The 15,905-nt window shown below is 41.7% G+C and overlaps 2 protein-coding genes across 3 annotated transcripts in view; one reads left to right on the top strand and one right to left on the bottom strand.

Moving 5' to 3' along the window:
* LOC135512388 (glutamate dehydrogenase, mitochondrial-like) overlaps window positions 1-4,571 on the top strand; it is a 33,358-nt gene extending 28,787 nt beyond the window's left edge. Inside the window, exons 10-12 of one of the 2 annotated variants that reach the window (XM_064934388.1) lie at window positions 2,643-2,766; window positions 3,605-3,685; window positions 4,509-4,571. In XM_064934388.1, the coding sequence (XP_064790460.1) occupies window positions 2,643-2,766; window positions 3,605-3,666 (186 nt within the window). In that variant the 3' untranslated portion in view covers window positions 3,667-3,685; window positions 4,509-4,571. Of the gene's footprint in view, window positions 1-2,642; window positions 2,874-3,604; window positions 3,686-4,508 lie in introns of those variants that run through there. The other variant, XM_064934387.1, reaches the window with a different exon arrangement.
* A 1,394-nt stretch (window positions 4,572-5,965) lies between these two features.
* LOC135512387 (RNA-binding protein cabeza-like) lies at window positions 5,966-8,895 on the bottom strand. Its single transcript, XM_064934385.1, has 3 exons — window positions 8,741-8,895; window positions 7,427-7,654; window positions 5,966-6,259 (listed from the first exon to the last, which is right to left on the bottom strand). Exons 1-3 carry the CDS (start codon window positions 8,808-8,810, stop codon window positions 6,141-6,143), a joined length of 417 nt encoding a protein of 138 aa, XP_064790457.1. The 5' UTR covers window positions 8,811-8,895; the 3' UTR covers window positions 5,966-6,140.
* Between the last annotated feature and the right edge of the window lie 7,010 nt (window positions 8,896-15,905).

Raw genomic sequence — 15,905 nt, 5'->3', positions numbered from 1 at the left:
ACATGTCCCAGTCCACGTGATGGAAGCAGTCTTGGAGTGTGGAGTCAGCTTGGTCGGACCAGCGTTGGACAGACCTCAGCGTGGGAGCTTCTTTTTTTAGTTTTTGTCTGTAGGCAGGTATCAGCAAAATGGAGTCGTGGTCAGCTTTTCCGATGAAATTTAAGTTAGAGTAACAGTGATCCAAGTTTTTCCACCCTGGTTGCAGATATGCTGATAAAATTTAGGGAGTCTTTTTTCAGATTAGCCTTGTTAAAATCCCCAGCAACAATGAATGCAGCCTCCGGATAAATGGTTTCCAGTTTGCAAAGAGTTAAATAAAGTTCGTTCAGAGCCATCGATGTGTCTGCTTGGGGGGGGATATATACGGCTGTGATTATAATCGAAGAGAATTCTCTTGGTAGATAATGCGGTCTACATTTGATTGTGAGGAATTCTAAATCAGGTGAACAGAAGGATTTGAGTTCCTGTATGTTTCTTTCATCGCACCATGCCTCGTTAGTAAGGCATACACCCCCCCCTCTTCTTACCTGAAAGGTGTTTGTTTCTGTCAGGCATGCGTGGAGAAACCCGTTGGCTGCACCGCCGGATAGCCTCCAGTGAGCCATGTTTCCGTGAAGCACAGAACGTTACAGTCTCTGATGTCCCTCTGGAATGCTACCCTTGCTTGGATTTCATCAACCTTGTTGTCAAGAGACTGGACATTGGCAAGAAGAATGCTAGGAAGTGGGGCACGATGTGCCCGTCTCCGTAGTCTGACCAGAAGACCGCCTCGTTTCCCTCTTTTTCGGAGTCGTTTTTTGGGTCGCTGCATGCTATCCATTCCGTTGTCCTGTTTGTAAGGCAGAACACAGGATCCGCGTCGCGAAAAACATATTCTTGGTCGTACTGATGGTGAGTTGACGCTGATCTTATATACAGTAGTTCTTCTCGACTGTATGTAATGAAACCTAAGATGACCTGGGGTACTAATGTAAGAAATAACACGTAAAAAAAAAAAAAAACTGCATAGTTTTCTAGGAACGCGAAGCGAGGCGGCCATCTCTGTCGGCGCCGGAAGAGCATTTGGAGAGCATTTGGAGAGCATTTGTGAACAGCAGTTTTCAGTTCTTTCCACAGATTCTCGATTGCATTCAGATCTGGACTTTGACTTGGCCATTCTCACACCTGGATATGTTTATTTTTGAACCATTCCATTGTAGATTTTGCTTTATGTTTTGGATCATTGTCTTGTTGGAAGACAAATCTCCGTCCCAGTCTCAGGTCTTTTGCAGACTCCATCAGGTCTTCTTCCAGAATGGTCCTGTATTTGGCTCCATCCATCTTCCCATCAATTTTAACCATCTTCCCTGTCCCTGCTGAAGAAAAGCAGGCCCAAACCATGATGCTGCCACCACCATGTTTGACAGTGGAGATGGTGTGTTCAGGGTGATGAGCTGTGTTGCTTTTACGCCAAACATAACGTTTTGCATTGTTGCCAAAATGTTCAATTTCATCTGACCAGAGCACCTTCTTCCACATGTTTGGTGTGTCTCCCAGGTGGCTTGTGGCAAACTTTAAACGATACTTTTTATGGATATCTTTAAGAAATGGCTTTCTTCTTGCCACTCTTCCATAAAGGCCAGATTTGTGCAATATACGACTGATTGTTGTCCTATGGACAGAGTCTCCCACCTCAGCTGTAGATCTCTGCAGTTCATCCAGAGTGATCATGGGCCTCTTGGCTGCATCTCTGATCAGTCTTCTCCTTGTATGAGCTGAAAGTTTAGAGGGACGGCCAGGTCTTGGTAGATTTGCAGTGGTCTGATACTCCTTCCATTTCAATATTATCGCTTGCACAGTGCTCCTTGGGATGTTTAAAGCTTGGGAAATCTTTTTGTATCCAAATCCGGCTTTAAACTTCTTCACAACAGTATCTCGGACCTGCCTGGTGTGTTCCTTGTTCTTCATGATGCTCTCTGCGCTTTTAACGGACCTCTGAGACTATCACAGTGCAGGTGCATTTATACGGAGACTTGATTACACACAGGTGGATTGTATTTATCATCATTAGTCATTTAGGTCAACATTGGATCATTCAGAGATCCTCACTGAACTTCTGGAGAGAGTTTGCTGCACTGAAAGTAAAGGGGCTGAATAATTTTGCACGCCCAATTTTTCAGTTTTTGATTTGTTAAAAAAGTTTGAAATATCCAATAAATGTCGTTCCACTTCATGATTGTGTCCCACTTGTTGTTGATTCTTCACAAAAAAATACAGTTTTATATCTTTATGTTTGATGCCTGAAATGTGGCAAAAGGTTGCAAAGTTCAAGGGGGCCGAATACTTTCGCAAGGCACTGTAATTGACAGCATGCCAGGGTGGATTGCAGAGGTCTTGAAAAAGAAGGGTCAACACTGCAAATATTAACTCTTTGCATCAACTCATGTAATTGTCAATAAAATCCTTTGACACTTATGAAATGCTTGTAATTATACTTCAGTGTCCCATAGTAACATCTGACAAAAATATCTGAAGACACTGAAGCAGCAGACTTTGTGGAAATTAATATTTGTGTCATTCTCAAAACTTTTGGCCACGACTGTATGTTACATTACGCTGTAATGTTGGTGTCTGTAAACATTCACCATCTCTTGTTTATCCAGGACATGTACCTGAACGCTGGTGGAGTAACTGTCTCCTACTTTGAGTGGCTGAAGAACCTGAACCATGTCAGCTACGGTAGTCTGACCTTCAAGTACGAGAGGGACTCCAACTACCACCTGCTCAGTAAGTCTGACATTTCTCTACCTGTAGCAAAGCACTTGCTTCTACTAAGTTCAGCCTGCTCCCTGTTAAGTCACAAAGATGGATGTTGTTGATCTTGTATTATACTAAAGTGTAAATCTTTAATTACTTCCCCCTGTCAACTGGGAGATTTGTTAGAATGGGAATGAGAACTATTAGAAATGTCAAACCCGAGGCTGATTAAACACAATGTTGTTGTTGTTTTTTTACAGATGTGACTCATGTTGCACATAAAAAATGTATTGGACTGAAGAGTAGGCACGCAGACACACACACACACACACACACACACACACACACACACACACACACACACACACACACACACACACACACACACACACACACACACACACACACACACACACACACACACACACACACACACACACACACACAGCACACACAGTACAGCCCACACAGTACAGCCCCTCCTCCGAGCCTGGTGAGCGAGAACATTATTGTCAGTCACTTAAGCTCGTCGCTGAGTGGGATGGTTTCTGAATATTTCAGAAGCTGAAGCCATTCCCTAGTCTCACGAGAGTGGCAAGACTGGGCAGTGTTGGAGACATGGAAAAGAGCTCAGAATAGATAAGGCTTTGAATTGCCAAACCCATAACGTTTTTGTAGAAAGAGAACATTTATACCATATTATTAATGCAGGTGAACTAACTATAAAATTACCTCAAATTGAATATGTATGAGCTGTATCCTTCATGATGGTTCAATGAGGATTTAGTCAGATTCATATGCATATTCGCTACAACATAATATACATCATCTAGTCATATACATATGAACTGTCTGTGGTCTCCCTCAGTGTCCGTCCAGGAGAGTCTGGAGAGGAAGTTTGGGAGCCATCCCTGTGGTCCCTACCTCTGAGTTCCAGGCCAGGATCGCTGTGAGTACAACCCTCCCAACACTGGCCTTTCTATGATCGTGGATTACTCTTCCTTCAATCAAACAATACCCCTAATATTTTATTAAGATATGATATACACTATATATACAAAAGTATGTGGACACCCGTTCAAATTGGTGGATTTTGGTGGAAATTTGGCTATTTCGGTCACACTCATTGATGGCAGGTGTATAAAGTTGAGCACACAACCATGCAATCTCCATAGACAAACATTGGCTGTAGAATGGCCTTACTGGAGAGCTCTGTGACTTTCAACGTAGCACCTTTCCAACAAGTCAGTTGGTCAAAATTCTGCCCTGCTAGAGCTGCCCCGGTCAACTGTAAGTGCTGTTATTGTGATGTGGAAACGTCCAGGAGCAACCGGCTCAACCGCAAAGTGGTAGGCCACACAAGCTCACAGAACAGGGCTGCTGAAGTGCGTAGAGCGTAAAAATCGTCTGTCCTTGGTTGCAACACTCTACATGGCCAAAATGTAGCACTACATGACCAAGAGTATATGGACACCTGCTGGTCAAACATCTCATTCCAGAATCATGGCGGTGAGCTCTACATCACTCCAGCCGACGCTTGGCATTGCGCATGGTGTCCTTTGGCTTGTGTGCGGCTGCTCAGCCATGGAAAACCATTTCATGAATCTCCCGACAAACAGCTATTGTGCTGACGTTGCTTCCAGATGCAGTTTGGAACTCTGTATATCACAGTTAAGCAGCATTTTTCCAGAGATGAGTAAGGGTTTAGTTTAGTGGGCTAAATGTGAGCTCTGAGCCCTATTTTCAATGTATTTTTCTCTGTTTGGTTCCAGGGAGCTTCAGAGAAGGACATTGTGCACTCAGGACTGGCCTACACCATGGAGAGGTCTGCCAGGGTAAGAGGCTGATTGCTTAAACATGATTATCTGGGCTAAATGGTTCCTCACAGGTCCAGTGACAGGGGTTTTATTCAAAGGAAATGCTGTGTTAATCCAACACAAGGTCCTGAGGCATCCCATTACTCCTGTTCGGGGAAATGAAGTCTTGAAAGTTGAAGTCATGCTTCAACGGTCCAGTGACAAGTTCCATTTCTGTTTTACACATCTCATTACCCAAACTGCACTAAGCTCATATTGCCTTTTCACTGCTATCTTGCCACCATTTTTTTTGTTCCCCATTCAAGCTCATAAAATAAATCACTCTCGAACATGGTACACACACACACGCACGCACGCACGCACGCACACACACACACACACACACACACACACACACACACACACACACACACCCACCCACCCACCCACCCACCCACCCACATCCTCTCTCACCGGTTTTGCTGTGCGTGCGAGCAGTGGTAACTGGGGCAGCCAGGGCTTTGTTAGTCTCTCATCATTGCTAAGGCCCAGCACTGATGCCAGAGAGAGCAGAGATAGGATGAAGATTCAGACCGTTACCCTGCTCCCCTCTACCATTAACACACTATCCATCCCACAAACACTGATGACTTTAATGTCACGTCTGACTGAGGATCCAGCCTTCGTGGAATATCAGCATCTGTTATGGATCTACAGACAGATTTGAGTAAGTTAGTCAATATAATAGAATGTAAAGCGTATCAGATACACACTTAAAGCCTTAATTGCACCAGTTTCTCCTGTGGTGAAATGGAGCAAATGTTTACCTAAATGGAGAAAGTTCTTACCTACACCAGAATGTTCTTTCTATTTAAAGTCTCCCAATAAGACTTCAGTGCGTTTATAAAGCAGTGCACAACGTGTGCTTCTACACTATTCAAGATTATATCATAAAATACATTTGTTACAATTACAGACTTATTATTATGTTATTATGTTATTATGTTTGTAAGTAGGTTGGCACAACACTAAAACTCTGAATTCCAGAAGATTGTTCTGTTCACTGTTTCGGTGTCTTTGCCTTTGTTCTAAACCTAAACGCTTCGTCTTGCCTCAGAATTTGAGCCATATCAGAATGGTTTCTGTGCTGAAGGCTACTGGAAGGGGAGACGGGAGGGAATATGTAAGAACGGCCTTAATTGACTGCTTTGAGATTCTACGTAAGAGAATTTGTACTGCCTTTTCGTGGATACAGAATTCAACTTTAAAATTCTCAATTGTTTTCATTTAATGTATTCATTGATTCAAACCAGAAACCATGATTCCCCATGGGGAATGTAAAGATTTTTCCATTGGGGCGAAATTCTGCTTATTTTGTATATCATTAGCTAGGTTTTGGTTGCGTAATCCCCGCTGTACCTAATTCAACAGCCTTTTGGAATAAACATTTTGATTTATTTTTCAAATATAATACTCAACATTACACAATGTAGCATAGTGATAATAATAGATTATGACGGTAAAATAATATATTCTTCATAGGCTATAACCAGAGGTCTGTCAGATTGACTGACAATGAGAGGAAGAGAAACCGCTTCAAAGTCTGACTCAGCCGAAGAGACTTTTCCCAAATGACAGCACTTGGTCTGCGGCGCTGTTGTCCTTAGATTTGTCGTCACTCTCACCAGACATCTCTCCTGCAATTTCTCCCAGTGTGTCTGTCAGGTCTGAAGGATAAGCAGAGGTTAGCAGAATTGTAGAATTTATAAATAAACATGACCATAGGTTGCAAGGCTACAGATGGAGCTCAACATGAATTATTGTCTTAACAGCAGCAGCAAAAACAGCTGCAAAGCTTATATCAGACAATATATTTACATTTGAGTCATGTTGTAGAATATCTTATGCAGAGTGATTTAGCTAGGTGACACAACCATATATCACTGTCTCCATCCAATTGGCAACAGATTTTCATGCTGAACATTCTAAAATCTGCATTAAAACAATAGGCCTATGCACATTTTCCCTTCCAGAAATGTATTTCAATCAAATTGACCTGTTGCGGATAAAAGCCTGTGTTTGACAGTGCACATAAAAGTGCACTTAAAAGGTTGGAGACAGGTTTTCAGACATCTTCGACCGTCCTCCCTGACCAATGATATGTATTAAACCTAGATGACAGGCAGGGGGTGCTGTTTGGAAGCTTCATCGCAGCCATTTTGTACTCCATTGTAAAAAATAAAAAATAAAAAATGCTATACTTTGGAGCTTTTTTGAAAAGATATTAGTACTCTTAAATTATATTATGTGAACTAAACATAAACATACTATATAAAAACATTACATTTTTAGAGAGTACTAATGTTATTGTCCCCACTACAACAAATACATATTTAAATACATGTCATTTTGTCATTTTTTTTAAATACTGTAGAATTCCATTCATTCCTATAGAGGGAGGACTGCTCCTAATGAGGGTTACCAATATGGCGGCTTGTGGCTTCAAAGCCTCTCATTGGTGACAGTAACATAATCAATCCAGGGTTTATACACATAGTTGGTCCTGACATTAGGGGGACGTTTTTTCAACGATTTGGGTGCCAGGTCAGAGAAGAGTTTTGACAGGGTTTTGTTTAGAAGGGATACAGCTTTTTTCTAGATGGACTTTTCGTGGCCCTAAGATAGGTTTTTTTCTAAATTGACTTTAAGTAGCCTTAAGCAAGTAAGGGGCAGTTCCCCTTACTTCATGTGGAGAATATACAGGAAATACAACACACTAAGGCACACCTGAATAGGATGCATGAGGTTTGTACTTCATAATACTATGTAATTTGTACATTATTGTACTATGTAATGTAGGGTATTTATTTATTACCAAATGTAAGTTGATTTACCTCTGTTACCTCCTCCGGCCCCACCTGCTCCAGTACTTGACTCCTCTTTCTCATCCTTGCCAGAGAAGAGACTTCCGAAGCCGCCTCCCTCTTTGTCTTTGCCCTTGTCGTCATCCTTTGATCCTCCAAACAATCCTCCAATACCCCCACTGCTGCCCCCGCTGGACTCCTCCTTCTTTGAATCATCCCCTCCAAGCATGCTCTTCACCTTTTCTTTGGCAACTTTAGCTGCGAAACATCACCAAGTGAACTGTTTAGAAATCTGACCAGAAACATATAGGATGCATGAAACTAAAATGTGATTATTATTATTATTATTATTATTATTGTTGTAATGACACCCTTCTGGTTTTATTTATTTGGTCGCAGATGCCACATTCACGATGACCTTCTATGGGTGTAGCTTTACATAGTGAACTGGCAGCATTGTCAGACAACATTACAAGCAAACATTTCTTAGGCCTACATGTTGCTGACATCTCTGTAATTACACTGTAATGCAGCTAGTTTCAAGGATATGCACATTTAACAAACAGGACATGCATATTTGAACGTAATTGTGGCCGAGCTTCCAGTACATTTCTAAAAGACAAATGCCATGTATTGCATTTTGTATGCTTCCCGTCATGAGCTGTCCATAAATTACATGGTTAATAAGCACAAGTTGATGCTGATGCCGAGGTTCCAGTTGCCAGTCAAATCCAGAAGGATTCATCTCACTTTCTCTGTAACATCTAATTAGAGTAAATGAGAAACTGTGAAAACAGAGGATCAGATTGATTCGAAGCGTGCTGACATGCTTACAAAGAGTTTAGAGGAGAGATGGTTGGATCATTATCTACTGCAGCTGAAAGAGGAATGTCATTGAGCTGAGTTTACACGCTGATCTGAGCGCAGAGGCCAAGGCAATGGAAAAAATGACAAAAACAAGTCAGGTCTGTCCAAGCCTAGCAACCGCCCTTAAATGCCAAGGTTAAATGCCCAACTCATACCAAAGGATGCTGAGTTTTAAAAGTAAACGTCAGTTTGTGTGTGTTTATGTGTAAAAGTGTATATTTAGAGGAAAGTGAAATGAATCTATGTTTAATCATTTCCAGCTGCTACCAGCCTCACTCCAGCCTATGTAAAGTAGGACAGTGGAACGCTCCACAGAAATTAATCACGCAGAACAAAAGTCAAACAAACCAGTTCCAGCTGTGCGTCACTCCCTTCTCCTCACTCAACCCCCCCCATCTCCTCCCCACTTTCCCCCATCTCCTCCCCCCTTTCCCCCATCTCCTCCCCCCTTTCCCCCATCTCCCCCCCAATGCTCACCTGCCGTATCCACTGCCTGGTCCACATATTTGTCAGCCGAGTCACCCAAAATGCCTGAGAGGAAAGACATGTCTCTGAAGAGTAGTCAGCGTCTCTAGAGCAGTGTGTATGAGTCTGAGAGAGTATGTCGGAGTAGTATGTGGGGGCGGAGGAGGGCATGGAGTCTTATAGAGGTTGGCACTCTCAGTCCCTAAGCCCACGCCTCTCATAGCTCTACCGATTGGCCAGAGAGTACAGGATATGGCAAGAGGGTGTAACTCAGGACGGTAGAAAGGGGAATGGAGGGGGCTGGCTTGCTTTTGAGAGTGAATTCCATGACTGCTTGCCTTTCCCCCCGAATAAAAGCTTCTTTGTAGGGCTCGGTAGCTACAACACAGTACAGGAGTGAGTAGCCTGTGAATGTGTGTGTTGGGGAGGCTGGTTCTTGGAAACTGTGAAAGGAAGGTTTGGCACGCTGCCCTGTCTCCACCCTCAGTAGGAATGCTTGAAATGACCATAATGATACTCTCTGTCACAGACGAAGAGATGAAAGGGGCCTAAATGCAGTAGCCAAAATACAAGTCTGCCCATTGGAGCAGAGCTCTGTTTTGAGTCTGTCTTCAAAGTGCACCATGAAGAGTGGTGGGAAAAACAAGAAACTGTCTATCTGCCATCATTCGTGTGATTGGTTCAACATTCCACTAGCTCATGAGTAACAGAAAAATACTGCATCCACGAGACCTATGCTCGCAATGAACAATGTCACAAAGTAAGAAATCAATCGGCCATAAGACTACTTACCTCTCATCAATATTTGATGATGCATTGTTGTGGATTCTATTTCTGTGGTTGTGCCATATGACTCATCAATTTGCAATGTACTAATATCTGAGTTTGCATGGGATCTGAGGTGGGATGGTGTATTCACAATTTCCTTTATTTTTTATCTCAGACATGCTTAACTTGACTTTACCTATAATTGTATAAGAGTGTCTTCTTTTTGAGTAGATGTAGACCTACACTGTACACATAATATAAGACAGTTAGACAGGAAGGGGGATTCGACGCCAGTGGGAACAGAAAATATTTTGGGTATCTCAGATTGTTCTGGCAATTCTCACATGTGATAGTAAATTGTAAATACGGAGTATGTCTAGATAATGAAACACAATTTCCACATTCATTTATTCAACATTACAAATATGAATATGAATATCTCTAAACTACCCTTCTTGACTATTTTTAGATATTTCCTAGTTCTGACTAGCACATGAATGCAACATAAGTCTCAAAAGCCAGACCCTAGACAACACAGTGACTAAAGTTTGGTTTCAATGATAGACCCTCTTGGCATAAAGGAGCTATGTCACTGCCTACGTCGATAAGGGAAAAGGAATCATCACGAGGTATGTCTGCCAAATCACGAGGCAGACATGCCAGAACATTGCGATTCAAAACACAGGTTGGCAGGCAAAACCTTTGCAGTTGTTTTAGTTAAGGAAGTTGATGCAAACTAGACATTTGCCAAATGCACTCCTTAAAAATAACCTCCATGATCTGCATCTTGCTAGCTACTACACTGAACAAAAATATAAATGCAACATGCAACAATTTCAATCATTTTACTGAGTTACCGATCATAAGGAAATCAGTCAATTGAAATAAATTCATTAGGCGCTAATCTATGGATTTCACGACTGAGAAAACAGATATGCATCTGTTGGTCACAGATTCCTTTATAAAAAAGCTAGGGGTGTGAATCAGAAAACCAGTCAGGATCTGGTGTGACCACCATCTCCTTCGCATAGAGTTAATCAGGCTGTTGATTGTGGCCTTTTGTCCCACTCCCGTTCTAAGGATGCGCAAAGATGCTGGATATTGGTGGGAACTGGAAGACACTGTCATACACATAGATCCAGAGCATCCCAAACATGCTCAATGGGTGACTCGTCTGGTGAGTAGGCCATTGAAGAACTGAGCCATTTTCAGCGTCTAGGAATTCTGTACAGATCATTACGACATGGGACAGTGTATTATCATGCTGAAATATGTGGTGACGGCGGGGCGGATGAATGGCACAACAATGGGCCTCCGGATCTCGTCACGGTATCTCTGTTCATTCAAATTGCCATCAATAAAATGCAATTGTGTTTGTTGTCCATAGCTTAGGCCTGGCCATACCATAACCCCAGCGCCACCACGGGGTACTCTGCTCACAATGTTGACATCAGCAAACGTCTCGCTCAAACGAAGCCATACATGCTTTCTACCGTCTGCCCAGTACTGTTGAAGCTGGGATTCATGTGAGAAGAGCTAACTTCTCCAGCATTCTAGTGACCATTGAAGGTGAGAATTTGCCTATAGAAGTTCGTTGTGAAGTCGAACTGCAGTCAGGTCAAGACCCTGGTGAGGACGACGAACACGCAGATGAGCTTCCCTCAGACAGTTTCTGCAGAAATTGTTGTGCAAACCTACAGTTTCATCAGCTTTATGGGTGGTGGTCTCAGATGATCCTGCAGGTGAAGAAGCCGGATGTGGAGGTCCTGGGGTGACATGGTTACACGTGGTCTGCGGTTGTGAGGCCGGTTGGACATGCTGCCAAATTCTCTAAAATGACGTTGGAGTCGGCTTATGGTAGAGAAATGAACATAGTATAGAACAAGAAGGCCCGCAAACCGTTAAAGCTCCCAATTCACCTCTTTATTGGCAACGTTTCAAACCGAAACAAGAAATGAACATACCATTTTCTGGCAACAACTGTGGTGGACATTCCTGCAGTCAAATTAAATCAAAATCAAATCAAAATGTATTTGTCAGATGCACGAAATACAACAAATGCAGACCTTACCGTGAAATGCTAACTTACAAGCCTTTAACCAACAGTGCAGTTCAAGAATAGTTCAGATATTTACCAAATAAACTAAAGAAAAAAATAATAACAATGACCAGGCTATATACAGGGGGTACCGGAACCGAGTCAGTGTGCGGTGGTACAGGTTAGTTGAGGTCATTTGTACATGTAGGTAGGGGTCAAGTGATATTAAACAGCGAGTAGCAGCAGTGTACAAAAGAAATGGAGGGGGGGTGTCAATGTAAATAGTCCGGTGGCCATTTGATTAATTGTTCAGCAGTCTTATGGGGATTGATGTTAGAAACTGTTAAGGAGCCTTTTGTTCCTAGACCTGGCGCTCCGGTATCGCTTGCCGTGCGGTAGCAGAGAAAACAGTCTATGACTTGGGTGACTGGAGTCTCTGACAATTTTATGGGCTTTCCTCTGACACAGCCTATTATATAGGTCCTGGATGGCAAGAAGCTTGGCCCCAGTAATGTGCTGGGCCACACGCATTAGCCTCTGTAGCGCCTTACGGTCAGATGCCGAGCAGTTGCCATACCAGGCGGTGACGCAACCGGTTAGGATGCTCTCGATGTTGCAGCTGTAGAAATGTTTTGAGGCTCTTGGGACCCATGCCACAACTTTTCATTCTTCTGTGGGGGAAAAGGTTTTGTCGTGCCCTCTTCATGACTGTCTTGGTGTGTTTCGATCATGATAGTTTGTTGGTGATGTGGACAACAAGGAAGTGGAAACTCTCGACCTGCTCTAGCTACAGCCTTGTCGATGTTAATGGGGGCCTGTTCGGCCCGCCTTTTTCCTGTAGTCCACGATCAGGTCCTTTGTATTGCATGCCAATTGCACACTCCCTCAAAACATGAGATATCTGTGGCATTGTGTTGTGTCATTTATTGTCCCCAGCACAAGGTGCACCTGTGTAATGATTATGCTGTTTAATCAGCCTATTGATATGCCATACCTGTCAGGTGGATTGATTATCTTCGCAAAGGAGAAATGCAAATTCAGAGGGATTTGTCGCCAAAATTTCAGAGAAATAAGCTTTTGTGCGTACCGAATGGAACATTTCTGGGATATTTTATTTCATCTCATGAAACATGGGACCAACACTTTACATGTTTCATTTATATTTTTGTTCAGTGTTTTTTGTATTTTATTCAAGAGGGGAAAGTAGTAACATAGACAGTGACATAGTTTTTCTATGCCAAAAGAGACCATCATTGAAACCAGTCCCTCGTCCCTGTGTTGCCTAGGGTCGAGTTTTTGAGAATATTTACCAGTCACTGTGTTGGTGGTGCTCATAATATGTGATGTATATTGTTCCAAATAATATAAATGAACAAAATAAAAGTAGTTTTGAGATATTCATATTTTTTATGTTGAATACATTTAGGTGAAAAATTGTTTTTCAGAATCAAGACATACTTTATATTTTAGAGCAGGAGTATAATGACACCAATATGTTGTTTGTTTCATGTATGGTTCACAGATCAAAGGGTCTTAAAAGGAAGCGTGTATGGGCCTAAAATGTCCACTTTCATCATGCTTTTCTCAAAAATGGTTTGTGATACAAACGTAAAAAGGATTTCAAACATCCTTCTCCCAATGAAATTTATATGTGAGAATTGCCAGAACAATCTGAGGTACCAAAAATATTTTCCGCTCCTGCTAGTGTGGAATCGACCCCATTAGGCTCATGTTATTGTTTAGTGATGTAGGACGGCTGTGTATCTATTTGGCCCTGATGAATATTTAATAGTAGGGAGCAGATGGAGCTGGGCACAGGGAGAATGAATAGGAGGGTGAGTGCTGTGTTGTACATTAGGTCCTGAATGTGTCATCTCAACTGCTGTTGTGCTCTCATCATGCCGGAGGTTCAGATTGGTGGTGTCGGTATCATCAGATGCACCGCCTGGTAACCTATCCTTAGTGCAGTGGTGCTAAGTAATACCTTAAAGTACTACTTAAGTCGTTTTTTGGGGGTATTTGTACTTTACTTTACTAATTATATTTTTGACTACTTTTACTTTTGCTAAACTACATTCCTAAAGAAAATATTGTACTTTTTACTCCATATGTTTCCCCTGACAACCCAAAATGGTCAAATTCACGCACTTATCAAGAGAACACGTGGTCATCCCTACTGCCCATGTTCTGGTGGAATCACTAAACACAAACACATCTTTTGTAAATAATGTCTGAATGTTGGGAGTGTGTACGATGTTTATATCGTAACACTAGATATTTTAACATTAAAGTTAAGAAACTGCTTGTCTCAACCTTGATTCAGTGTCATTTTGATTATGCCTGCTCTGCTTGGTATAGAGGGCTATCGAAAAAGCAGAAAAAGATCATGCAGGTTATGCAAAATATTGTTAGCAGGAATATGCTGAATGTCCCCCCTAGGACCCACATAGGGGTACAGGAGTTCCGGGAGGTGGGCTTGTTGCCTTTGGAGTCCAGAGTGGAGTGGACCAACTTAAACTTAATCATATGTTTGACAATTTAAACGATCATGCCCTAGGTTACAGGAAAAACCACATTGATATGGTCTATAACCAACACAGTCACAACACCAGAGCTGGTGTTATGTCTTGTAAAATCCCAAGAGTTTTTCCATACAGGCATTTGTCTATGGAATAGCCTTCCCTTGGAGATCAAGCAAATAAAATAGCTTTAAAAAGCAGGCAAAGGTTTTAATTTGGATAAGGTTGTCTAAGGGAAACCACTCCTCTGCCCCTTGTGCCCCCTACTGCTGGTCAGGTGTATTTATTTAAAGGATCGGTATGATGTGCAATGAATAGATTGTTTTAATGTGAAATGAATATGGTTGATTTTTAAGGTTAGGGAGAAGTGCAGTGAATAGTGTCACTTTATAGGATGTCAGTATAAATACACATATTTATGGTTGTTTGTAATTTTATCTTGTCTTTTTATCATTATGTGTTGTTGTTTTTATCAGTTTGGAAATACGCTTTTTAATTGATATCCTCTGGGTCCACATTGTCCATTTGGTTGTATATGTCTGTTGCCAAAAATACATTCACTTCAATTTAAAACAAAAAATATAATATAAGACATTTTAAATTATTTACACTTTTACTTTTGATACTGAAGTATATTAGCAATTACAGTTACTTTTGATACTTAAGTATATTTAAAAACAGATACTTTTAGACTTTTACTAAAGCAGTATTTTACTGGGTGACTTCCACTTTTACTTGAGTAACTTTCTATTAAGGTATCTATACTTTTACTAAAGGACATTTCTCCAACACTGCCTTAGTGCCTCGTGACCTGACCAGAGAATAACTACAGACCATATCAAGGGCCCTGAGTTGGTCAGGCCTCCTGGGACTACCATCCTACATTGTCCACTGAGGGATGAATGCTTACACATGCTAAAATCAGGACAAGAATACACAGAAGTGTCACTGAGGGAACAGAAACAGTCCCTCTGGTAAACAATGTGTGTGTGTGCACAGTATGCGTGTGACGCAGACGGACCCGTGTGTGAAAACGTTCTCACCGCCCTGTCTCCTGTGTATGTTTGTGACTTTGTGTGTGTGTGTGTGTCCTCTCAGTGGCTGCCTTTACTGATCTTTTTTTCCACTAATTGGTCTTTTGACCAATCACTTCAGATCTTTTCACATCAGATCTTTTCAGAGCTGATCTGATTGGTCAGAAGACCTTTTAGTGAAAATAGATCAGAATTGGGCTGCCTGTGTGAACGCAGCCTTTGTTGCAGAGTTTAATTAGTGTTTTTTGTTTCCGGCTGAGCTGGTCCAAACACTGAAACAATGAATAATATGCATAGCATAACAAGCATAAACATGTCCGAAGACGAATTGAAGACCAGGTTGAAGGACGGGGCAACATCAATATTATTTCTAGGAATGTCTCCATAGCAACTTGATTAAAGGATCGGGTTTTGCAACAAACCTGCAAAGTACATAAATTACCAAATTGCCTCATGGGTGGAATGTTATTAATATGTTTAACAGTTTCGTAAAAATCTGTTGTTTTTTCTATGTCAAACACTTTTGTTATATTTCTGTCTTCTGTAATGTCCTGTGTGGCTCAGTTGGTAGAGCATGCCACTTGCAAGGCCAGCGTTGTGGGTTTGATCATTCCCACAGAAGGCCATTAAAAAGGAAAACCTATCCATTCACTACTATACGTTCCTCTAGATAAGAGCTTCTGCTAAATGACTAAAGTGTATATGAAGCATAATATTGGGACTCAAAGTCTTATACATTTCAACTCTAGTTCTGACATGTTTACAGGTGTGTGTGTGTGTGTTTGCTTCTTCGGCTATCCCTGGGGAATCACTCTTGG

The sequence above is a fragment of the Oncorhynchus masou genome, chromosome 24 (assembly GCF_036934945.1).
Source record: "Oncorhynchus masou masou isolate Uvic2021 chromosome 24, UVic_Omas_1.1, whole genome shotgun sequence".
In the NCBI taxonomy this organism is placed as follows: domain Eukaryota; kingdom Metazoa; phylum Chordata; class Actinopteri; order Salmoniformes; family Salmonidae; genus Oncorhynchus; species Oncorhynchus masou.
This window is presented reverse-complemented; position numbering and strand designations above follow the sequence as displayed.